Source organism: Lissotriton vulgaris, chromosome 6 (genome assembly GCF_964263255.1).
Source record: "Lissotriton vulgaris chromosome 6, aLisVul1.2, whole genome shotgun sequence".
NCBI classification, from domain to species: domain Eukaryota; kingdom Metazoa; phylum Chordata; class Amphibia; order Caudata; family Salamandridae; genus Lissotriton; species Lissotriton vulgaris.
Genome location: NC_141694.1, coordinates 7,914,558 through 7,939,691, shown reverse-complemented (window position 1 = coordinate 7,939,691; position 25,134 = coordinate 7,914,558). Strand labels below are relative to the sequence as shown.

The 25,134-nt window shown below is 51.8% G+C and overlaps 1 protein-coding gene across 1 annotated transcript in view; it reads left to right on the top strand.

The window, feature by feature from the left end:
• The window catches only part of PEX6 (peroxisomal biogenesis factor 6), a 141,099-nt gene that overhangs the window by 104,384 nt on the left and 11,581 nt on the right, over positions 1–25,134 (top strand). The window contains exons 12-15 of the mRNA XM_086925819.1: positions 10,169–10,230; positions 11,219–11,327; positions 19,300–19,416; positions 22,713–22,790. Coding sequence (XP_086781945.1) covers positions 10,169–10,230; positions 11,219–11,327; positions 19,300–19,416; positions 22,713–22,790 — 366 coding nt within the window. The remainder of the gene's footprint in view (positions 1–10,168; positions 10,231–11,218; positions 11,328–19,299; positions 19,417–22,712; positions 22,791–25,134) is intronic.

Below are 25,134 nucleotides of genomic sequence, written 5' to 3'. Positions count from 1 at the left end.
CCGGCACCATAGATGGCAAAGTTGACTCAGCAGTTAAAACTGAGCTACCAGTCGGCAGTGGCAGGCTGGGAGCCATGTTTTACTTTGCCATTCTCAGGGTGGCACAACTCAGCAGTGTCTGAGCGGACACGAACGTACAGGCCCTGGGTACTCGCGGTACCATATATTAGAGACTTGAAAGTAAGTTAGGCTGTGCGATTTGTCACCAATGTATGTTTTTAAGGATCACTGTACAGGCACGGAGTCTTGATAGCAGGACTCGGGCATTTCAGAGCCACTGCACCAGTTCCTAATAGTCAAAACGGGGGTAAAGTGTATAGGTGAAACCTGCAAAAAGCCTGATTCGTCACAGGAAGTATTAGAATCATAGGCCATGGATGCTCACAACAGTAGAGCATTTGAGCTCTTACTACTTCAGTGATGGCTTCCAGTGAACCGCAACTAGATTATGAATGCCCAAAGTAGTCAATGGTGACCATAACTTACCACTGGCACAGTTATGCCATGAGTGGTCTCGGTTGGGCCAGAGATAAACCCCTTCTGATAGGCGGCAGCATATATATCTGGTGGTCCGTGACAGCAGGTATAGCTTCATGGAGCAACACTTTATCATGGAGGAACTCCGTGTCAAACAGACACACACATAAATGTGCACACAACCATAGACCGACAGATGGACATGAATGAATGAATGAATAAATGAAGTGAATCTTCTATCTCTCAACTTTGCCCAAGGGCATCAAGGCGCCTAAGCAGGTCCAATAATATGTAGTCACCGATGAAGTACTCTACAAATACGCTTCAGAAAAAAGCCAGGTTTTCAGTGCTTTGTGAAACAGAGCAATCAACGGTTGCCCCAGGAGTTCGAAGGGAAGAGAGTACCATAGCCTGGGTACAACCGAGGAAAATGCTCTGCCTCCCCATTTTGCTCTTACTAACCAGGGAACCTCAAGAAGATTTTTATTAGAGAAGCGAAGGGGTCGACTAGGAGAGTAGAGATGGATAAGTGACTTAAGACCCACAACACCCGTGCCGTGGAGGGCCCCATAGGCAAGACAAAGAATCTTAAAAGAGATCCTGGACTAGATGGGAAGCCAATGTAGACTTCTCCGGGCTGCCGTGGCCGAGGCAAGTCTAGGAAGGTTTAAAACCATCTTTGCCGCCGCATTCTGGACCATCTCGAGGCGATGGATAAGGCTCTTATTTATGCCCACATAAAGAGCATTACAGTAGTCCAGTCTTGAGGAGACTAATGCCACAGTGGCCAGCTTGCGGGCATCAGGAGAGAGATAATGGGCAATCTTTCTGAGGACCCTGATGATACCACAACAGGTGGAGACAGTCCTACTGACCTGGTGGTCAAAGGAGAGAGCAGTGTCCACCAGAACTCCTAAGTTTTTAGCAAACTGATCGGGAAGAGGGCAGTCTCCAAGAGAGGCAGGCCACCAATCTTTAGACCAGATATCCTGGCTGCCCCCGAAGATCAGCACCTCTGTTTTCTCCCCGTTTAGTTTCAGGAAGTTCTGTACCATCCACTGAGACACGGCCTCCATACAGTTCCTGAAGTTCAAGGCAGAGTCCTTCAAGGGCTGCGTGAGGGAGACCATTATTTGGGTGTCATCAGCGTACGAGAGTACTTCCAGCCCAAAAGATCTAACTAACCTGGCAAGTGGGGTCACATAGATGTTAAATAATGTAGGGTTCAATGAAGAGCCCTGGGGGACCCCACAATGCACAGGTTTAGGGGCAGAAAGAAACTGGTCCAGTTCACTCTCTGTTCCCTGTCATTTAGAAAGAAAGACAAGAGGCTCAGTGCAGGACCTCCGAACCCTTGTCCCTGAGGCGGGTGACGAGAATGGATGGAGACAAAGCGTCAAACGCCGCCGTCAGGTCCAGCAGGACCAGGAGGGTGGTATGGCCCTTATCAACCTGGCAGCGGATGTTATTAACAGCCGTAAGGGCAGTCTCAGTGCTATGAGATCTCCTAAAGCCATGCTGGGAAAAGTCCAGAAGGACCGAGTCCCCTAGGAAGGAGCTATGGTGCCGATTAAGATGAGATTCCAGCATCTTTGCAGGTGCAGGAAGAAGTGAAATGGGGCGGAAGTTTTTCAAAACCCCTGGATCTAAAGTGGACTTCTTAAGAAGGGGTTTAACAACCGCTATCTCCCTCCGAGATCGCACGATTCATGACATTCATGAGGGGGGGGGGGGGGGGATCAGCACATCCCGACAGGCCTTCAGGACTTTAATCGGGCAAGGATCTAAGGGGGAGCCCGATTTGGTGTTATCCAGGAGCTGTGTCATCAGTTCAGGAGTAAGAAGGGGGGTGTCCACCAGACAAGCTCCGATCTCTAGAGGGAGCGAAGTTAATGGGAGAGGGCATACCAAGATTCAGGGATTCAAGAGAGCTGTAGATATCAGCGATCTTTGAGTGGAAAAAAGCCGAGATATTGTCGCACAACTCCTGAGAATCCGCTATTGGGTCAACTACCTGGGGAGAGGATAAGGAGTCTATGATTTTAAAAAGATCTCTGGGGAGTTAAGAGAAGCAGTGATCTTGGAGAAATAGGCCATCTTTTCCTCCAAAATGGCTAGTTTGTAATCCATTAGACAGAGTTTATGTTGTTCCCTCTCTAAGGGATCCAGCTGAGCCCTCCAGAGCCTCTCCTGTTTACGACACCCTTGTCTCAACAGCCTAAGACTGTCCGAAAACCAAGGGGCCGACGGACTCTTTCTCGCAGAGTAATGCAATTTGAAGGGGCCACGATATCCAAAACCCCTGAGATAGTACTTGCGAGTTCAAGGGCAGCAGAATTGGTATCCTGCAGTTCAGCCGGTGTCAATTCATTCAAAAAAAGGAGAGAGAACCACATTATCAATGGCTTTAAGGTTCCTTCTAAGTTCCCACTTCTTGGCGTCCGGAAGAGAAGGGAGTGCATCCTGAAATGACAGCTCTAGCGGGACGGCCGCATGGTCGGACCAAGCTAAGGGAACCAGAGGGCCCACCTTCAACCTGGGGTCATTGGAAAAGACTCCGTCGAGTGTATGCCCAGCCAGATGAGTAGGACCAACCACCAACTGAGTCCAACCACAGGAATCCAGGGTATCTAGGAGAATCTGGGTGTCTCTAGATCCCGTATTTTCCAAATGGAAATTAAAGTCACCCAGGAGAGTAATATTGGGTCTCTCAATAAATGGCTCTAGCAACTTACTCAGATCCTGACTAAAAGAAGATCTAGGGCCTGGCTGTCTGTAAAACAGGAGGCCAGAGAAAGAGACAGAGGGAGTGGAGTTGATGGAAAAGTACAAGGCCTGAAAAGGGTCAGAGGGAGTGGAAAGAAAGTCAGTAAGACATATAAGGGAATCCTTGTAAAGAATTCCTATTCTACCTCGTCGACGACCAATTCTGTACATCCTGGCCAGGGCATACCCAGTGGGAATAGCATCTATTAAATCAGGTTCCGAGGCATTGAAGGCCCAGGTCTCGGTAATGAACACCCACGTAGGTTTCCTATCAGAGACAAACGGGTACATGCATCAAAGGATTTTGCGATCGCAAACGGTGCGAATCGCAAAAATCGTCCGTTTGCGATCGCAAAATCCTCTTTTGGAATGCATGAAAGTTCAAGGCCCTCGCAATTTAAGAATTCGCAAATATTTGCGAATTCTCAAATTGCGATTGCATTTAAGGAATCGCATTTTGAGATTCCTTAAATGCAATGCAAGAAACCTTTAAAATTGCGAATTCGCAATTAGGGGTTGCAAATTACCACGAGGGTGAACCTCGTGGTAATTTGCGAAAAATAATTAAAATGCTCAAATTAGCATTTTAAACACTGTCATGTTACAGACACACATGTCCTTAGGACATGTGTGTGTGAAACATGCACTTTAAAATATATTTCAGGGGTGCAGGAGGGGGTCCTTTGGACCCCCCCAGCACCCATGGAATGCATTAATATTTTGCGAATCGCTAATTGCAATTCGCAAAATGTCAATGCCTTCCCATTGATTCCTATGGGCCTTTTGGCCCATAGGAATCAATGGGAATTGCGAAATCGCAAATTAGAATTCGCATAAAATTGCTATTTTTACCGAATCGCAAAAATTATGTGAATAAATTGATGCATCCCGTTTTGCGAATCCTTATTTGGGATTCCTTAAAAATCGCTAATAAGGAATCACAAAACGTTTTTGCTCCCGCTTCCCGCCACCGCCATTAGCCCCGCCCCTTTCTCTTCTGTTCCCTCCCCGCTCCCGCCTCCCAGCTGCTCCGCCCACCCGCGCACTTGGCCTTAAATGGCGACCGTGCGACGCAGGTGAGTGTGACCCACTTGTGGGACACCCCCGCGCCGCACGGCCACCAGCTGCTGCGTGTGCCCCCAGTGCCTGCCTCTGCCTCAGCGCCGGCCTCGCTGCCGCCTTGAGCGATCCCCGTTGGTTTTGACCCGTTTTTGCCCAACATTTGTGCTTGTTTCTTTGTGTGCCGTCAGATCGTCAGCTTTCTGTTTCCCCCGTTTTGACCTGAATTTTGCCCGACATTTGTGCTTGTTTCTTTGTGTGCCGTCAGATCGTCAGCTTAACTGTTTTCCCCCGTTTTTGACCTGTATTTTTGCCTGTATTTTTCTGTGCCGTTTCCTCTTAGTGTGCTGACCCCCATTGTGCATTGTGCCTGTCTCCTTCCTGTTTGCCCGCCTACCTCGCCGCCCTCCGCTCTCCCTCCCCGCTCCCGCTTCCCGCCAACGCCATTAGCCCCGCCCCTTTCTCTTCTGTTCCCTCCCCGCTCCCGCCTCCCAGCTGCTCCGCCCACCCGCGCACTTCGCCTTAAATGGCGACCGTGCGAACGCGCAGCGGTCACGCGCAGCGGTCACGCGCAGCGGGTGCGCCGTTTGTGCGCCGAAGGCGCGCCAAAGGTAAGCCCGTCTACGCCCGTCCGCGCCTGGACCGCGCCCAGTGCCAGGACCCCTGGCCCCCGAAGAGCCCGACCAACCCGCCTGACGTACTCCGCCGCCACCCTCACCGCACTCAACACCGGCCGACTCCCAGAATGCCACCAAGCCACACCACGACGCACCCACGGACCTTTCAGCTGCCACGCCTGCAAGTTCTCCTGCATCCGGACCAGCCTTGCACCAGCACCCGCCAAGTCGAACACCAGCAGCACCCACCTCAAGTGCATCCTGCTCAACACCCGCTCCGTCCACAGACACGCCATCGAACTCTGGAACCTTCTAGACGCCACAGCTCCTGACGTTGCCTTCCTCACGGAGAACTGGATGAACGCCTCTTCAGCTCCCGACATCGCCATCGCTATCCCAGAGGGCTACAAGATCGTTCGGAGGGACCGAAACGCCAACCAGATGGGAGGAGGCATCGCCATCATCCACAGGAACACCATCCGTCTCACGACCAGCACCGACAACACCCTGACCAGCGCCGAACACCTGCATTTCCAGATCCACACCAACCCGAACACCACCCTCAGAGGCACCCTGATCTACCGACCCCCTGGACCACGCACACAATTCACCGAGGACATCGCCGACTTCGTCAGCCCGCATGCCCTCCCCTCCGCCGACTACATCCTCCTGGGAGACCTCAACTTCCATCTGGAGAACAACAACGACCACAACACCAGCACCCTGCTCGACAACCTCGCCAACCTGGGACTGAAGCAACTGGTGTCCACCCCCACCCACCTCGCCGGACACACACTCGACGCAGTCTTCTCCTCCAGCACAGACATCGACTTCAGCCACGCCACAGAGCTTCAATGGACGGACCACAGCTGCGTCCACTTCACCTTCAAGAGAACGACGACCCACCACCACCAACAACAGGCCGCCCGCAGAAGCTGGAACAAGATCACAGCAGACCAGCTCGCCACCTCCCTGAGCCAGCACCCTCCCGCCAGCTCAGCGGACCCCAGCCAGGCCGCCGACAACCTCACAAAGTGGATCAGCAACAGCGCGGACGAACTCGCCCCTCTGAGGACCCCGCCTAGCAGACCCGGCAGCAAGAAGGCTCCATGGTTCACCGACGAACTCAAGAGCTCCAAGAAGAACTGCCGAGCCCTCGAGAAAGTCTGGAGAAGGGAACCGACACCGGACAACAGGACCTCCTTCAAGCTGGCCACCCGGAAACACCACCAGCTGATCCGCGCCGCCAAGAAAACAGCATTCAAGGACAGGTTGGACAACAACGCACACAACTGCAAGGAACTCTTCAACATCGTGAAAGAGCTTTCCAACCCCAGCGCAGGAAACAACGACATCACCCCATCGCAAGACCTCTGCAACTCCCTGGCTTCATACTTCCACAACAAGATCGCGGACATACATAACAGCTTCAACAACCAACCAACGCACACCATGACCGAACAACCACCCACCACCACCCTCCACGCCTGGACCCCGATCAGCACCGAAGACACCATCCGCACGATGAACTCCATCCACTCCGGATCACCGACCGACCCCTACCCTCACCACGTCTTCAACAAGGCCGACGCTGTCATCGCACCCCACCTGCGAGACATCATCAACACATCCTTCGACACCACCATCTTCCCTGAGAGCTGGAAACACGCCGAACTCAGCGCTCTACTCAAGAAACCAACAGCGGACCCCACCGACCTCAAGAACTACCGCCCCATCTCACTCCTCCCGTTTCCAGCCAAAGTCATCGAGAAGACCGTCAACAAGCAGATGGCCGCCTTCCTCGAGACGAACGGATCCCTCGACCCCTCACAGTCCGGCTTCCGAGCCAATCACAGCACCGAAACCGCCCTCATCGCCGCCACCGATGACATCCGAACCCTGATGGACAATGGAGAAACAGCGGCCCTCATCCTCCTAGACCTCTCCGCGGCATTCGACACGGTCTGCCACCGCACCCTAGTACGGCGCCTCAGCAACATCGGAATCCAGGACAAGGCGCTGGAATGGATCATCTCCTTCCTCGACGGAAGAACACAGAGAGTCCGCCTACCACCGTACAAGTCAGAGGCCTCCGAAATCATCTGCGGCGTCCCTCAAGGATCATCTCTGAGCCCCACCCTCTTCAACGTCTACATGAGCCCCCTCGCGGCCATCGTACGCAAACACAACCTCAGCATAATCTCCTACGCCGACGACACCCAGCTGATCCTCTCCCTGACCAACGACCCCACCGCCGCCAGAGCCAACCTGCACGAAGGGATGAAAGAGGTAGCCGAGTGGATGACGACCAGCCGCCTGAAACTAAACTCGAACAAGACGGAGGTCCTCATCCTGGGCCCCTCACCCTCCGCCTGGGACGACTCCTGGTGGCCTCCCGCCCTGGGCACCGCACCCAAACCGACAGACCATGCACGCAACCTGGGCTTCATCCTGGACTCCTCCCTCTCCATGACCAGGCAAGTCAACAACGTCTCCTCGGCGTGCTTCAACATCCTACGCATGCTACGGAAGATCTTCTGGTGGATCCCCACCGAGACCAGGAAGATCGTCACCCAGGCCCTCGTCACCAGCCGACTGGACTACGGCAACGCCCTCTACGCCGGGACCACCGCCAAGCTCCAGAAGAGACTCCAGCGGATCCAGAACGCCTCAGCCAGACTCCTCCTCGACATCCCACGAACCAGTCACATCTCCGGACATCTGAGAGACCTTCACTGGCTCCCCGTCAACAAAAGAATCACCTTCCGCCTCCTCACCCACGCACACAAAGCCCTACACGACCAAGGCCCGAGCTACCTCAACAGCCGAGTCAACTTCTACGCTCCCAAACGCCACCTCCGTTCAGCCAACCACGCCCTCGCCGCCGTCCCCCGCATCCGAAGAGCGACTACAGGAGGAAGGTCCTTCTCCTACCTGGCTGCCAAGACCTGGAACTCCCTCCCGACCGACCTGCGCCTGACCCAAGACCACCTCTCCTTCAGGAAGAAGCTGAAGACCTGGCTGTTCGAGCAGTAGCGGCACCCCCCCCCCCCCCCCAGCGCCTTGAGACCCTACGGGTATGTAGCGCGCTTTACAAGTGTCATTGATTGATTGATGGTTTTGTTGATGCATGTCACCGTTAGTCTCTAAAAGCAATGTTGTTTTTTATTAAGGACCGAGCATTGATAAAAACCCCTTTTTAGTCGTAAGGTTGAGCGCACACTTAGAGGCACCAATGCACGGCTGAGTCTTCCGGAGATTACCGTTTCCGGAGACACTACTCAAACATCCACAACCCAACCTACTTGAGAAAGCCTCAGGGGCAGTAGTATAATCACAGGGCTTGGCTAAAGGCTTCAACGCCAGCAACAACTGTTTAGAAAAACAGAAACCTACTTGCAAACCAGTAAAGGCTAGCCCAGACTCCCAGGCCCCAGGCGCGGTCTCAGCGCAGACGAGATGGACTTAGGCGTGAATTCAGCACGCACCGGATACGCGCGTCCGCTGAGCGCGGAAGAAGTCATGAGGACTAAATAGGGCGGTGCCTGGAGGAGAGGCTAGCGTGTGACCCTGGGTCTCCAATCAGCGAGAGACCAACAATCTGTGCCGGCGCCCTCCACAACATGCGGGAAAACCCGTGGTGGAACGGGGCGCTGGCGAAAGGATGACGAGTGCAGCAAGCCTGATTACGAAGTGAGTGTAAAATACAAGTCGTTTTTTAAAATAGGTCACATAAAACAATCAGGTTAAAAACAGCGAAGTAAAGTGCAAAGTAGAATGCCTCAGCAGCACATTATAGCATCAAGGACATGAGGCTCTAAATTGTTTCACCACTGGATCCATCCCCTGCTCTTCTCAGCTCTTGGGCGGAACATGCACCCCACTGACACATTTACACTCCGGTCCTGCAGTCCCACTCCTCTGTGGCCAGCACTAGTTGCCGCTCATGCTGCCTCTGGCACTCTTATTTAATGGTCCATCGTGTACAGGCATGATGCAATGGATGGAGCAGGGCCTACGACATGGCCAATCTCCTTGTGACTTTGATTGAGAGGGGGAGCGGATGGTCACATGGCAGACCCCCTCGGCTGACACACTGTGTGTTTCAGTGTTATCCTGAGCCTCTGAAGTCGATTCACCGAAAGGTTAGTGGTAGTGGAGTTTTCCTTATCAGGACAATCACAGTAACAGGACTCTGCTACCTGTTCTGTAAGTCCTCCTGTCTGTCCACCGTGGCTTCTTTGCTCCAAATGTCTCTCACTCAATGCTGACATACACGTGTCTGAGGGCAGCTGGACAGACGCAGGGTGGAGTTGAGGGGGTTCTTCTGAGCAGTGTAAGTGAGGCACTAGTTTAACCGATAGAGGCCAGCCCAGCTCCCTGGGAAACAAAAAAAGTGCTTGATAAGAGGGAAGGCTGAGCCCATGTCTGTGATTGGCTGCAGCGAACCAGCCCCCGGTGTGACTGACTGTCCACACCTTAGGTGAAGCGAAATGAATCAGTCTCAGTCCGGCCATGAAGCAGAGAAGTGCACCACTCCGCTCATTCGTAACAATCTCCACTCTGAGCTGTGATAGAGAGTGTGTACCCAAATACCTAAGGCTAACCCCTTTGTGCCAGACTTGTGAGCTGCTGTAGTGCCCCATACTTAGTACTCAATACAGACTCCGCAAACTTGATGTGCAGCCGCCACTCAAGTCCTGGTCTGTGAAAACTCAAATTCTTTGTCACAAACGAGAATGAAAAGTGAAATCTGATGTCTGAAATAGGGTGCTTTAAAATGTAGTGCCACGGTTGAAAACAGTACAATCAATACAAGTGAAGCAAATGATTATTTTAATCATTAGTTATAATAATTCATATATAGAGAACTTTTATTTAAAAAAATGTTTACTTTCTGAGGCGCAGTGGATGTGTAGTGATGTGCTTGATGCTCTCATGGAAGTGATACACGTGAACAAATGCAGTGTTCAAAGTTGTGTCTTAAAAGCAAGAACTACACGGCCCATTTATATATAATATCTATCTAGGGTCCGTAGTGGTAGTTGAGAACGATTCGATACCTCTAGAAGATGGTGGATCATCATCAGGACTTAAGAGATAAGATGGTTGTTAGCCGTGTACGTATGGAATTTCAGGCCTTTTCAGTGTTTTTGAGAACTTCAGCACCCTTGTCTGTTTTCTTGTCTAATTTATGCTGCATGCGGCTAGTAATATTAAACATTTTCTTTCTCTGTCCCCATTTGCAGTGTGAAAGGTCCAGAGCTGATAAACATGTACGTTGGACAGAGTGAAGAGAATGTTCGTGATGGTAAGTGTCGCTTGAAGATCTCTCAAGATGCTAAAACTCATTTCAATGGCCTTTTGTTGGAGCGCATTAGTGTCTCTTGCTTTATCGCGTCCACTCCATGAACCCCACACTCATTGCTGCTTATTTTAAAGTTACCACCATATATGGACTAGGACGAGATTCCCATTAGCCCATCATCCATCAGAAACCACTGTGCTCCGGAACAAGAACAAACACAAGAAGGGAGGACATTGAATAAGCTGCAAACAAATGAGATTGACAAGAAAATCAACGAGGGCTGTGCAGTGGGATTACCCAAAGTTCTCCCTTAGTACTGGTATTGTACACAGTAGGTCTTAGGACAACCGGCAGCTAAAGCGGTCTGTCAGGGAGACCTAAAAATAGCCCAGCATTACTTTTCATAGAAGGCTGACCTTGAAAAGACAGTGGATCACTTGCACCACTCTCACCCCCCTAGCGGGGACGTTTCCATGTGTCTTGGGACTTGTGTGCACTTCATTCACAAGGACACATTAGGTACTCCCGACTGTGGCTCGAAACTGTAGAAGCTCAATTTAGCGAAGAGGCCCTCTGTTTGTACTTGGTTTTTAACTTATTACATCCTCACTGAGGGTTGTATCTGAACCTGGGTTTTAGTTATTACATCCTGACTGAGGGTCCTATCTGGACCTGGGTTTTACTTATTACATCCTGACTGAGGGTCCTATCTGGACCTGGGTTTTACTTATTACATCCTGACTGAGGGTCCTATCTGGACCTGGGTTTTACTTATTACATCCTGACTGAGGGTCCTATCTGAACCTGGGTTTTACTTATTACATCCTGACTGAGGGTCCTATCCTGACCTGGGTTTTACTTATTACATCCTGACTGAGGGTCCTGTCTGTACCTGGGATTTAGCTTATTACATCCCCACTGAGGGGCCTGTCTTTGCCACCCGAGTGGTGTTTGTGTGTAAACCTTGTTTCTAACTTGCTCTCTCTTTTAGTTTTCGCCAGAGCTCGGCAGGCCGCTCCCTGTATTATTTTCTTTGATGAGCTGGACTCATTGGCTCCAAACCGAGGCCGCAGTGGAGACTCTGGAGGTGTCATGGACAGGTGAGGAGATGTGGTCTGCCTGTGTGCGGTGGAATGGTGATATGTCTGATTTATATCTCACCTCCAGTGTTTGAAATAGTGGGAGTCTTTGACCATTGTGAATGGCTTAGTCATTTTGTCTATATTTAATTTTTTACACAGAGTTGTTGTGCGGCCACCTTTCGAATGTACATCTCTCTATTTCTCAGGCAGGAGAGCTCAGGGGCAGGTGTACCACCATTTTTGCATGTGCAAACGGGTTTGCAAACTTGTTTGCACATGCACAAACAGCATGGGGAATGTACAAACCCTATTTTGCGAGTTGCAAATTTTTGCGACTCGTAAAATAGGGTTTTGCGAGTCGCTATTAGGAAGGGACGTTCCCTTCCTAATAGCGAGTGCAACTCTATGTAAGAATGTTTTGTGTCCGCAATTGCGGGCGCCAATCACTCAGAAATTACCACTCTCTTCAAGAGGGTAGTAATAGGGTCACAAAAGGGAAGGGGTCCCCGGGGAACCCCTTACCCTTTGCAAACGCAGGGGAAAATATTTTTTACGGAACGTTTCATTTTTTTTTTTATTGCATCCCGATTCCACAGACCAGAATCGTATTATGACTGGGTTTTGTCGAGATGGAGAAAGAAGTGTGTGCCTCTAATTAATTTGGCCAACATGCCTTTCTAGTCAGTAGGTTGTTTGGTTTTGTGAAGCTCACTGATTTTGGTGGGAACCTTCAAAGATTGCCGCCATCTTACGTTGGGTTAGGGCTGCATTGCGTGGCCTTAACTGTACTGCCAATGGAAAAGAAATACGGAGACCCTGACACATTGCAGTTCATTTTCAGCTTTATGGCAGTCGTGTTCCACACGGCTGCCCCAAAATGTATACATGGGATATGAATGAGAGATTATAAGACTGAAGTAAACGAATTTCTCCAAATAGACGCTCTGAAGCCGTTTGGCTAGGTTCGTGCAGTAGAAATACCGTCTACATACAGTAGAAATCAAAGTTTCATCATATCCCTGCATCTATCAGAACTCGATGCCTGAGACGATTTCGGAAGGCGGCACGTGTCAGACATCGCTTTCTTGCACTATTGTTGGCTTCAGAAGTAATGTGCAGTAGAATACGTGAACTCTCCTGTTTATTAAACAAATTTAGTTGGTTCTGACGCCAATGCCTTCTTCCAGAAAATAAAACAGACGGACTCTCAGACAGGGATGTAAGCTACACCAGTGCCAAGGAGGCTTTCCAGCCATAGGGCATCACGCTACAGGGCGGGTAGAGTGGGAGACCACAGTAAGGTCAAAGAAGGACCTCTTTTGGACTACCACGATGTGCTTATAGATCCTCCGTCCGGGATCCCATCTGTTGGTACTGGAAGTAAGCGGCCGCAGGACCCCCAAGCCTCGCGCCTTTTCTTTGGTAACTCACTCTTGTTTGTCAGACAGTTTTGTGAAATATTCCAGCATCATGGAATTCTCCCTTTCGCAACAAATAAAACTAACAATCTGTCAGTGGTGGCATTGAGGATTGTGTGGTTAAAAGCAGTTGAAACCAATTCAGTTTGCTTTTCTGTGCCCACAGTCACACCAGTGGTGCCCTCCACTACACCTCCTTGTGCCTGTATCTGTGTACTGTCTCTGCCTTGCGTGGCTGCTCTCCACCATCTGTTCCTGTATGTGCCACAGCCACTTCTGTACATGGCTGCCCTCACCTTACCTGCCTCTCCTACAAGTGGCTGCTCTTCACCTCACTCGCCTGTTACTGTGTTTGCCACAGTCCCACCTGCACGTGGCCGCCCTCACCTTACCTACCAATGCCTGTATGTGCCACAGTCCCACCTGTACGTGGCCGCCCTCACCCTACCTGCCTGTGCCTGTATGTGCCACAGTCCCACCTGTACGTGGCCGCCCTCACCTTACCTACCAATGCCTGTATGTGCCACAGTCCCACCTGTATGTGGCCGCCCTCACCTTACCTGCCTGTGCCTGTATGTGCCACAGTCCCACCTGTACGTGGCCGCCCTCACCTTACCTGCCTGTGCCTGTATGTGCCACAGTCCCACCTGTATGTGGCCGCCCTCACCTTACCTGCCTGTGCCTGTATGTGCCACAGTCCCACCTGTATGTGGCCGCCCTCACCTTGCATACCAATGCCTGTATGTGCCACAGTCCCACCTGTACGTGGCCGCCCTCACCCTACCTGCCTGTGCCTGTATGTGCCACAGTCCCACCTGTACGTGGCCGTCCTCACCGTACCTGCCTGTGCCTGTATGTGCCACAGTCCCACCTGTACGTGGCCGCCCTCACCTACCAATGCCTGTATGTGCCACAGTCCCACCTGTACGTGGCCGCCCTCACCTTACCTGCCTGTGCCTGTATGTGCCACAGTCCCACCTGTACGTGGCCGCCCTCACCTTACCTGCCTGTGCCTGTATGTGCCACAGTCCCACCTGTATGTGGCCGCCCTCACCTTACATACCAATGCCTGTATGTGCCACAGTCCCACCTGTACTTGGCCGCCCTCGCCTTACCTAGCTATGCCTGTATGTGCCACAGTCCCACCTGTACGTGGCTGCCCTCACCTTACCTAGCTGTGCATGTTTGTGCCACAGTCCCACCTGTACTTGGCCGCCCTCACCCTACCTGCCTGTGCCTGTATGTGCCACAGTCCCACCTGTACGTGGCCGCCCTCACCTTACCTACCAATGCCTGTATGTGCCACAGTCCCACCTGTACGTGGCCGCCCTCACCCTACCTGCCTGTGCCTGTATGTGCCACAGTCCCACCTGTACGTGGCCGCCCTCACCTTACCTACCAATGCCTGTATGTGCCACAGTCCCACCTGTATGTGGCCGCCCTCACCTTACCTACCAATGCCTGTATGTGCCACAGTCCCACCTGTACGTGGCCGCCCTCACCTTACCTACCAATGCCTGTATGTGCCACAGTCCCACCTGTACGTGGCCGCCCTCACCTTACCTACCAATGCCTGTCTGTGCCACAGTCCCACCTGTACGTGGCCACCCTCACCTTACCTGCCTGTGCCTGTATGTGCCACAGTCCCACCTGTATGTGGCCGCCCTCACCTTACATACCAATGCCTGTATGTGCCACAGTCCCACCTGTACTTGGCCGCCCTCACCCTACCTGCCTGTGCCTGTATGTGCCACAGTCCCACCTGTACGTAGCTGCCCTCACCTTACCTAGCTGTGCATGTATGTGCCACAGTCCCACCTGTACTTGGCCGCCCTCACCCTACCTGCCTGTGCCTGTATGTGCCACAGTCCCACCTGTACGTGGCCGCCCTCACCTTACCTACCAATGCTAGTATGTGCCACAGTCCCACCTGTACGTGGCCGCCCTCACCCTACCTGCCTGTGCCTGTATGTGCCACAGTCCCACCTGTACGTGGCCGCCCTCACCTTACCAACCAATGCCTGTATGTGCCACAGTCCCACCATTATGTGGCCGCCCTCACCTTACCTGCCTGTGCCTGTATGTGCCACAGTCCCACCTGTATGTGGCCGCCCTCACCTTACCTAGCTGTGCATGTATGTGCCACAGTCCCACCTGTACGTGGCTGCCCTCACCTTACCTAGCTGTGCATGTATGTGCCACAGTCCCACCTGTACGTGGCCGCCCTCACCCTACCTGCCTGTGCCTGTATGTGCCACAGTCCCACCTGTACGTGGCCGCCCTCACCTTACCTACCAATGCCTGTATGTGCCACAGTCCCACCTGTACGTGGCCGCCCTCACCCTACCTGCCTGTGCCTGTATGTGCCACAGTCCCACCTGTACGTGGCCGCCCTCACCTTACCTACCAATGCCTGTATGTGCCACAGTCCCACCTGTATGTGGCCGCCCTCACCTTACCTGCCTGTGCCTGTATGTGCCACAGTCCCACCTGTACGTGGCCGCCCTCACCTTACCTACCAATGCCTGTATGTGCCACAGTCCCACCTGTACGTGGCCACCCTCACCTTACCTGCCAATGCCTGTATGTGCCACAGTCCCACCTGTACGTGGCCGCCCTCACCTTACCTACCAATGCCTGTATGTGCCACAGTCCCACCTGTATGTGGCCGCCCTCACCTTATCTATCTGTGCATGTATGTGCCACAGTCCCACCTGTACGTGGCTGCCCTCACCTTACCTAGCTGTGCATGTATGTGCCACAGTCCCACCTGTACGTGGCCACCCTCACCCTACCTGCCTGTGCCTGTATTAAGCATGGGCGGAAAATCCGTTCCGCTCGCGGATTTTGCGGATTTTCGGGAAATTCGCAATCCGCGAGATTTGCGAATCTCCCGCAAAATCCGCGAGCAGCGGATTTTGCTCGCACTGCTCGCACTGTTCGCGTGAGTTCGCGCCCCGCGAATAAGTGCAAAATTGCAGAAATACGATTTTAGCAAAACTGAAAGTAACTACTTACCAGGTTCAAAAGTTCAGGCTCATCATTAGTAGCCATTTCCTGTAGTGCTTCCTGAGGGGCCCCTCCAGAGTTCAGTTGCCAGTTGAAACTATTATGTGACCCTGCTCTGAACCTCAGAATAGTTACACATATGCCACAAAGGTCCTGAATTACAGCTAAGGGAGACAAGCAGGAGCCAGGCTGGAAGTTAAAATCCATTAATCAGCCCCTAATTCATTATTGTCAGTTGGGGCAGGGCAGGTGTTGTAACTAATTTTGCAACAATGAAAGCACTTAGCAAGTGCAAAAGATCACTAATCAGGGCGCACTAAGGAAGCAGGTGCCAGCTAAAAAAATATTCTGTGACACATTAATCAGCCCCAAATTAATTCAGGTCACTTGAGGCAGGGAAGGTGTGCTTTGCTTTGCCGAAAATAATGTACACTGGACAACCAGAGGGTGTGGTGATGAAACAGAGGGTGGCATGGGTGGGCCAGAGGGTGGCATGAGTAGTCAGAGAGTGGCAGTGGTGACAGAGAGTGGCAGTGATGAAGAAGAGTGTCCCAAACAGGCTGGACACGTAGAAACAACAAGTTCGCAAAACTTGCGACCCGACAGGTAAGTTCGCAAATTGCGAAATTGTAAAAACCCTTGCGAACTGGCAGAAACACGGGCGAACACCAAAAAAAAGCAAATTCGCGGGAATTCGCGGATTTTGCGGATTGCGAATCCGCAAATCCGCAAAATTCGCGGATTGCCAATCCTCAAAATCCGCTCATGCTTAGCCTGTATGTGCCACAGTCCCACCTGTACGTGGCCGCCCTCACCCTACCTGCCTGTGCCTGTATGTGCCACAGTCCCACCTGTACGTGGCCGCCCTCACCTTACCTACCAATGCCTGTATGTGCCACAGTCCCACCTGTACGTGGCCGCCCTCACCCTACCTGCCTGTGCCTGTATGTGCCACAGTCCCACCTGTACGTGGCCGCCCTCACCTTACCTGCCTGTGCCTGTATGTGCCACAGTCCCACCTGTACGTGGCCGCCCTCACCTTACCTACCAATGCCTGTATGTGCCACAGTCCCACCTGTACGTGGCCGCCCTCACCTTACCTGCCTGTGCCTGTATGTGCCACAGTCCCACCTGTACGTGGCCGCCCTCACCTTACCTGCCTGTGCCTGTATGTGCCACAGTTCCACCTGTACGTGGCCGCCCTCACCTTACCTGCCTGTGCCTGTATGTGCCACAGTCCCACTTGTATGTGGCCGCCCTCACCTTACATACCAATGCCTGTATGTGCCACAGTCCCACCTGTACGTGGCCGCCCTCACCCTACCTGCCTGTGCCTGTATATGCCACAGTCCCACCTGTACGTGGCCGCCCTCACCTTACCTACCAATGCCTGTATGTGCCACAGCCCCACCTGTACGTGGCCGCCCTCACCTTACCTGCCTGGGCCTGTATGTGGCACAGTCCCACCTGTACGTGGCCGCCCTCACCTTACCTACCAATGCCTGTATGTGCCACAGTCCCACCTGTACGTGGCTGCCCTCACCTTACCTAGCTGTGCATGTATGTGCCACAGTCCCACCTGTACGTGGCCGCCCTCACCCTACCTGCCTGTGCCTGTATGTGCCACAGTCCCACCTGTACGTGGCCGCCCTCACCTTACCTACCAATGCCTGTATGCGCCACAGTCCCACCTGTACGTGGCCGCCCTCACCCTACCTGCCTGTGCCTGTATGTGCCACAGTCCCACCTGTACGTGGCCGCCCTCACCCTACCTACCAATGCCTGTATGTGCCACAGTCCCACCTGTATGTGGCCGCCCTCACCGTACCTGCCTGTGCCTGTATGTGCCACAGTCCCACCTGTACGTGGCAGCCCTCACCTTACCTACCAATGCCTGTATGTGCCACAGTCCCACCTGTACGTGGCCGCCCTCACCTTACCTGCCTGTGCCTGTATGTGCCACAGTCCCACATGTACGTGGCTGCCCTCACCTTACCTGCCGGTGCCTGTATGTGCCACAGTCCCACCTGTATGTGACCGCCCTCACCTTACCTACCAATGCCTGTATGTGCCACAATCCCACCTGTATGTGGCCGCCCTCACCTTACCTACCAATGCCTGTATGTGCCACAATCCCACCTGTATGTGGCCGCCCTCACCTTACCTACCAATGCCCGTATGTGCCACAGTCCCACCTGTACGTGGCCGCCCTCACCTTACCTGCCTGTGCCTGTATGTGCCACAGTCCCATCTGTACGTCGCCGCCCTCACCCTACCTGCCAATTCCTGTATGTGCCACAGTCCCACATGTACGTGGCCGCCCTCACCTTACCTGCCTGTGCGTGCCACAGTCCCACCTGTATGTGGCCGCCCTCACCTTACCTACCAATTCCTGTAGGTGCCACAGTCCCACCTGTACGTGGCCGCCCTCGCCTTAAATGCCTGTGCCTCTATGTGCCACAGTCCCACCTGTATGTGGCCGCCCTCACCTTAAATGCCTGTGCCTGTATGTGCCACAGTCCCATCTGTATGTGGCCGCCCTCACCCTACCTGCCAATTCCTGTTTGTGCCACAGTCCCATCTGTACGTGGCCGCTCTCACCCTACCTGCCAATTCCTGTCTGTGCCACAGTCCCACCTATACGTGGCCGCCCTCACCTTAAATGCCTGTGCCTGTATGTGCCACAGTCCCATCTGTACGTGGCCGCCCTCACCCTACCTGCCAATTCCTGTTTGTGCCACAGTCCCATCTGTACGTGGCCGCCCCTACCCTACCTGCTAATTCCTATATGTGCCACAGTCCCACCTATACGTGGCCGCCCTCCCCTTAAATGCCTGTATGTGCCACAGTCCCACCTGTATGTGGCTGCCCTCACCTTACCTGCCGATACCTGTATGTATCCAATGTCTCTCCCATGCATGGCTGCCCTCCGCCACATCCACTTGTTCCTGTTTGTGTCACAGCCCCACCTGTACGTGGCTGCCTTCACCACACCTACTGTGCTTGTGTATGCCCACAATCGCTACAGTGCATGGCTGCGCTTTGCCACACCCGCCGTTTCCTGTATGTACTACAGTCACCCTTGTACGTGGCTGCTAGAACCACACCTTCTGTGCCTGTATGTGTCCACAGACGCACTCATGCTTGACTGCTCTCCGCCACACCTGCCTGTGCCTATATTTGCCCATATTCACTTCACTGCTCGATTGCCGTCCACCACCCCTACTCCCCTTCAACTGTACCTGTCCATAATCGCACTCATATATGTCTGTCCTCTACCTTTTGTAAGTGCCCACACTAGTGCCTGTGCGTGGCTACCCTCCACCACACCACCTATGTATCTGCCTACATTTTTCTACCTGTCTTCCTTCTCTACCCACCTAAAGGGACACAGTGGAGGTAGGTGCAACTAGCATGGGACAGAGACATTGGTGTGTTAATGTTGGAGTGTCCTAGGGCGGGAAGGCTGATTTAAATCAATGTCATTATTTTACCAGGTTAGTAGGAGGTGGGAAAGTGACTTCCCTCGTTAAACAAGCCGGTCTTCCCTCTTCTTCACACAGGGTCGTGTCGCAGCTTCTGGCTGAGCTGGACGGCCTTCATTCAACCACTGATGTCTTTGTCATTGGAGCCACCAACAGGCCGGATCTGCTGGACACGGCACTGCTGCGCCCTGGAAGGTACGTCTGCTCTTGAATAAGAGAAGTCCTTATGGGCACAGTATTGACTAAATCTGACAATTTTCCATGGTATTAATTTTATGATTTTGTGCTAAATGCATTTTCTCTTGGAACTGATCCCAAAATATTTTACTTACTAGTTGTGGGGAAATGGGGTTTATTATATGGTGCTGGTGTGAGACCTCTCTGTGTAATAAACTCATGAACCCTCCCTGGGTCCAGCCAGGCCTTAGCTCAACCCTGGTAGCTGTGGCTTCGAGCAGCCATGCTTTAACAAAGGAACAAGTGTAAAGCATTTATAAGCACCAAAACAATTGAATAAGAAGGAAAGAAATCCAACACCAATTTAGAAAAATAGATCTCATTTTTTATTAATTTTAAGACGCCAAATGAAAAAAAATCAGCAGAAGGTTTTGGAGATATGAATTTTAAGTAAATAATAAATCATTGCTTTTCATTCAATCTCAAGCATTGACGACTACCATGGTTAACGGTTACTTTGACAATTTTTGAAACCTTTTGTAAAGTTGTGTTTGGCTACTCTGGCCCACTTTGAGCAACCAACGCCAGCACAGAGCACGTCAAGGGGGCCAATAAGGCTTAGCAGGACAGAAACCTTGCGGTCTTCTGTCCATTTCTAGGCTCTAGGGGCAAACCTTGTCAGACATCAATGGAGTGGTCCTGATGCAAGAGATACAGGATGCTGAAGATGTTGTGGATGCTGATCCGTTTGACGGGGGTCTTCTGGGGGCTAGTTCTCAGTCCACGAACACGGACGGGCACTTTGGAAACAGAGGTTGTTGTCCCCTCGAAGTCCACCAAAAAGGCAGTTGCTACTGGTCTCCGGTTACAGTGAAACCAGAAGTTCCCTTCTGTCTTGGGTAACCAAACTGCTCATTGAGGACTCGGTGCAACCTTTGAGTGTCAGGGTTCGGTCTCCCAGGCTGTTCTTTGGTGGTTAGCGGTGAACAAGCAATTGTGGCTACCAACTCTGCTAAGGCGGCTTTTTCAGCTTTTGTGGCCCTGGAGCTGTAACAGAAAGTCAGCCAACTGAGTCTTGGAGTCACCTCTTCTGTCTGTGGCTCATGGATGACTTTTCCACGAGCCATGCACCACAAGCACCGTCCTCTCTTTGCTATCCCAAGCCTCAGCTGGTGCAGTCTAGTCTTGGGGCAGCTGCTCTTTGCCGGGTCCAGAAAACAGCAGGGCAGGCCTTCTTAGTTCTAGCTCCGGTACAGAGGTGATCTGTTATCTGGTTGCCATGGGTGACAATTTTATGCCCACAACTTGCCCTTAGGGGATGCGGTGACTACTAGCCAATGGGCTATCAGTTGCTTCCCCAACCTGAGGAAGACTTCTTGCAATGTGTTGCATCTAGCTATCCCAGAGTTCAATATTCTGCCCATTTCCAAGGTGGCAGATCCCTTCTCTTGGTGTGTAGCTTGGTAGCCCCACCCTAGAGGTGTGGCTACCTGAGGGCTTCAGGTCCACAGGAAAGCCAATTTGGCAACTTATTTCCCCTCTCTGTCCCTGATGTCAACCTGTCTACCAGAACAAAAGCAAAAAAATGATGGACGGAATGCAGAGCAAATCCAACTTTCACCCCCAGTCACAGATGTGGGCTAAATCCATCTTCCACCAGAACAACAGGGCAGCCCCTCTAATGTGTCCACCATTTGCCCTTCAAAGGCGGCTTCCCCTTTGAAACTTGCCTTTTGGGGTCACAGCCCGTGTCGCTTCCTGCCAGTGAGAGGTAACGCCTCTTTTGTGTCCTTTCCAGGGAGTCGTTCGCTCTTCCCACCACGAGGGCAGCAGGCTGTCTTATAGCCAGGATCTGTGAATGGCCACTGGAAAACTTGGGCAACAGAGTGGCAACTTGGTGAAGTTGCCTTTTGCTCAACAGTTGCATTAAGTTTGGCTTGAGCATCAAGTCGAATTATAATATAATGACGTGTTTGATGCCTCGAAGTACCAACTTTAGTAGCCCCATTCTGAAGTTAGCACAGCGGAGTTGCCAGCGTGTAACTCTATACTCTATACTCTAATAGGGATACTCGCCTTTCCACAGTAACAATGATCATTTGGTTTTTTTACTGTCTGGATGTATAACTTACATGTCCTACCTTTTAATATAGAGCACCCTGCCTTAGGGCTCGATAGAACAACCTTAAGCGTGACTTGTATATATTAAACAGGAGGCTGGACTTTGTCATTGAGTTCAGTGGCAGAGTCTAGTTAGCAATTTACGACTGCTCTGCTGTGGCAGGCTGGGAGACCTGTTTTACTTTGTCACGCTCAGGGTGGCTGCAGCTTATGAGGGGCGCGTAAACTTACAGGCCCTGGTACCCCGGTACCTTATACCAGGGACCTTTAAGTAAGTTCACTTATGCCAATTGGGTATGAGCCAATCAAAGATACTCTTTTGCGGGTCAGAGCACTGGCTCTGGGGCCGGGTTAGCACTCGGAGTCAACAAACCAGCAGCATCACTCGAAAACTCTGGGGTGGTCATGCAAAATGAGGCATTTCCTTACACTGGTAAATCCTCCAATCGTAACGAAAGCTATGGAAAATATAAAACTATTGTCTTTGTGGTTTTTGACATAAGTAATCTGATCGGAATCCAAATTAAGAGGATGACTTTATATACTGTGCATATACATACTTAGTTAAAAGCCCTTTTAGGCCATCTTTTTGTCAAGCCTGTGAGACGTACAAGGGAGCCGACACCTGCCCTGCTCTCGGGTTCTGGTGACGAGTGCGTAGTACAGCTGCAAGCTTCCCTTCAGTGTGCTTTCTCAGTCTTTGTTTTTCCATTAGTTCACATACATCTCTGTTTACCCTCACTGTTTCAAACTGCGAACTCATTACTAGAAGGCGCTCAAGGACAAAGAAGGGATCTGAATGAGGGGAGAGTTGGATGATCGAAGGCTCAAAGGAGAGAAGGAAACCACAAAACTCTTCAAATAAATAATAAATAATAAATAAATCTAAACTGAACTGAATCAGAGCCATTTATAGGCATGTCATGGGAGAATCCTATTTGTGCTGATTAAGTGCTTTACACATTGCCTCTAACTTAAGCTGACTGCTCTGTGCCAAGCTACCAGAGGGTTGAGCACAGGTTAATTTGGGGGTTGCTTCTGTTTCACCCTGACAGGAACGGTTGCTGCCTGAGTAAGGTTTCAGCCCTTGCAACCAGTGACCGCGTTCCTACAGGGAGGTGTTTGGAAATGGGCTTCACTGTCGGTCTGCTGGTATTTCAGAGCTTGCTATGATGCTTTCTGTTCCTTTCCAGGTTTGAGAAGCTGCTCTATGTTGGGGTGAACGAGGACCGTGATTCGCAGCTGCGAGTGCTGAAGGCTATCACCAGAAAGTAAGTGAGCGAGTGAGTGAGTGAGTGCTGGGCTAGTCTTCTTTCTTGCTGGCCAAGTCCATGTGGTTTTCAGTGCAATGTTGCCCACTTGCCCCAGCCATATTCTTCTTTCTTCTTCTTACTATCCACCCCCCTGTGTTCTCTTGTGCAAATGGGGCTGCTCACACTACCTGTTTTTCTCCTTCCACAGACTCTCTGTGCTCTTTCCTCAAAATGTTTTCCTCAACCTCGGTTAAATGTTCTCTGCGTAAGGTTCTTCCCACCCTGCCGTCTTCTTTATCAGATTGGTCTCACCGTGCACGATCAGTGAAGATGGTGCAGTCCTCCACCTGGTCACGTGACTCCTGCAGATGGGCCTGGTCACTGTATCCATGGGTCGTTAGTACAGATGGGGCTCATCACCCCATCTGTGTATCCTGCATGCCGAAGAGTTTAACCACCCCAACCTGCCATTCGCCTTTGATCATTATGGACCTCTCCCACCCCCTCAGTTCATGTGTCCTCCATACCAACGAGCCCTTCCCACCCTGTCCATGTGTCCTCCATACAGATGGGGCCCTCCTGTCCTCTCAATGTGTCTATCATGTAGACAGTGTCCTTCTACCCTGTCCATGTGTCCTCAGTGCAGACGGCCTCATAACCCACTCAGTCCATACATATGTATAAATAGTTCTCTCCAGTTCTTCTAGGGACGGCCCTACCCTACACATGTGTTCTCTGTGCAGCTGGTTCTGCCCCCTTTTCCCCCTGTACAGTCCATGTGTATAAGTGTGTCCAATGTGCTGCGCTTTGGATTATGCAATGCCAAAGGGGATGATGGACGGAGCGTCTGAGCAAATCAAACACTCACCCCCAGTCAACTGATCTGGGTTTAATCCATCACTGTTCTTCAGCTCACTCCGCCACCCCAGTTCAGCCCGAACTGCCAAGCCATGCCTTCCCTGGACCGGAAACAAGCATCCTGGGACCGGTTTCGGGTTCATAACCCTCATCAGCCAGGATAGCTCGAATCCAGTGGCAAAATGAGCAAGGGACCCACGTCTGGGCATACACTGCCAACTTTAGGCGAACAAATCGATACCAAAGGGACTGTTCCCATGAGGCACAGGGTCAGACTGATTTGCATATGGCCATGTCTGAACTGGGGTGGTGGAGTGAGCTGAATGGGGATGGATTAAACCCAGATCAATTGACTGGGGGTGAGTGTTTGATTTGCTCAAACGCTCCGTCCATCATCCCCTTTGGTATCGCTTTGTGCTTTGGATTATGGACAGACGCTCATGTGTCCGGCTTTAGTCCTGCTGATGTCACCACTGCACAAACTCCGCATCCCTTTCTAGAACTACATTGGCCCCCAAGAGAGGGCCTGTGACAGTGGAGCGAAGCAGACCATGTCTGACCGTAACAGAGGTGCTGCCCACATTGTGTAACTTGAACGCTTGTGAGTCTGTAGATCAGCATCTAATGCGCAAAAACACGGAGCCCGACTGGCCTATAGGCCACTCAGGCAGTGCCAGACAGGCTGGTCTGACGGGTCAGTGTGTGGGCTGTTTTTACTGTGATTTCTCGGATATTAATTCAAACATTGCCTGCAGAAAGTACAAATCCACGCTCTCTTCCATACCTTGCAACGCGTCTTCACAAGTTCAAAACGACCCCAATTTGTAAACATCTTCCTTTTTTTCAGGTATTTCATTCAGCAATGGGGTCACTTTAGTTTTGCTGCATGAACCTATTTCCCGCTGTAGTCTGACCCCATATAAGCATTCTCTCACACAATGATACAAAACCGGAACAAACCTCAAGTTCCACCTTGTCATGACCTAGTTGTAAGTAATAGACTCGTGCACTCTGTGCATCTCTAGCGACCTCCAAAGGTGTTAGTTGAAAGATCTCTTCCTTTAAGAGGGACCTTCTCCGCACCATGGCAGTGCCATGCTGGCTATATGGGCCGATAAGGGCAAGGGCGGCAGTGTGAAGAGCAGCGCCCGTGACTTTCCTTTCATAGGTCTCACCTGAGACAGCTTTAGCTTTACCACTGACTATTGTTTTTACCTTTTTACCAACATTTCATAATAATGTTCAGCCACGGAGGAGCTTCTGGCCCCAAGCTTCTTCCGTTGGCCTGGTATAGTGTCACTCATGTTTCTCTCCCGCCCACTGGCTTTGGGTCAGCCCACCGTCTCTATTGGCTCCCTGTACTTTGCTTCTTCCCGTCGTTGACATGTGCCTCAAGTAGTTCCTTTTCTAACGGTGGATTGTGGGGAGGCCGGATGTTAAACCGATGCATTGTCTGTAGGGAAACCCGTCGTCATCAGCAGCGGACTTGTTTAAATTACTTGAA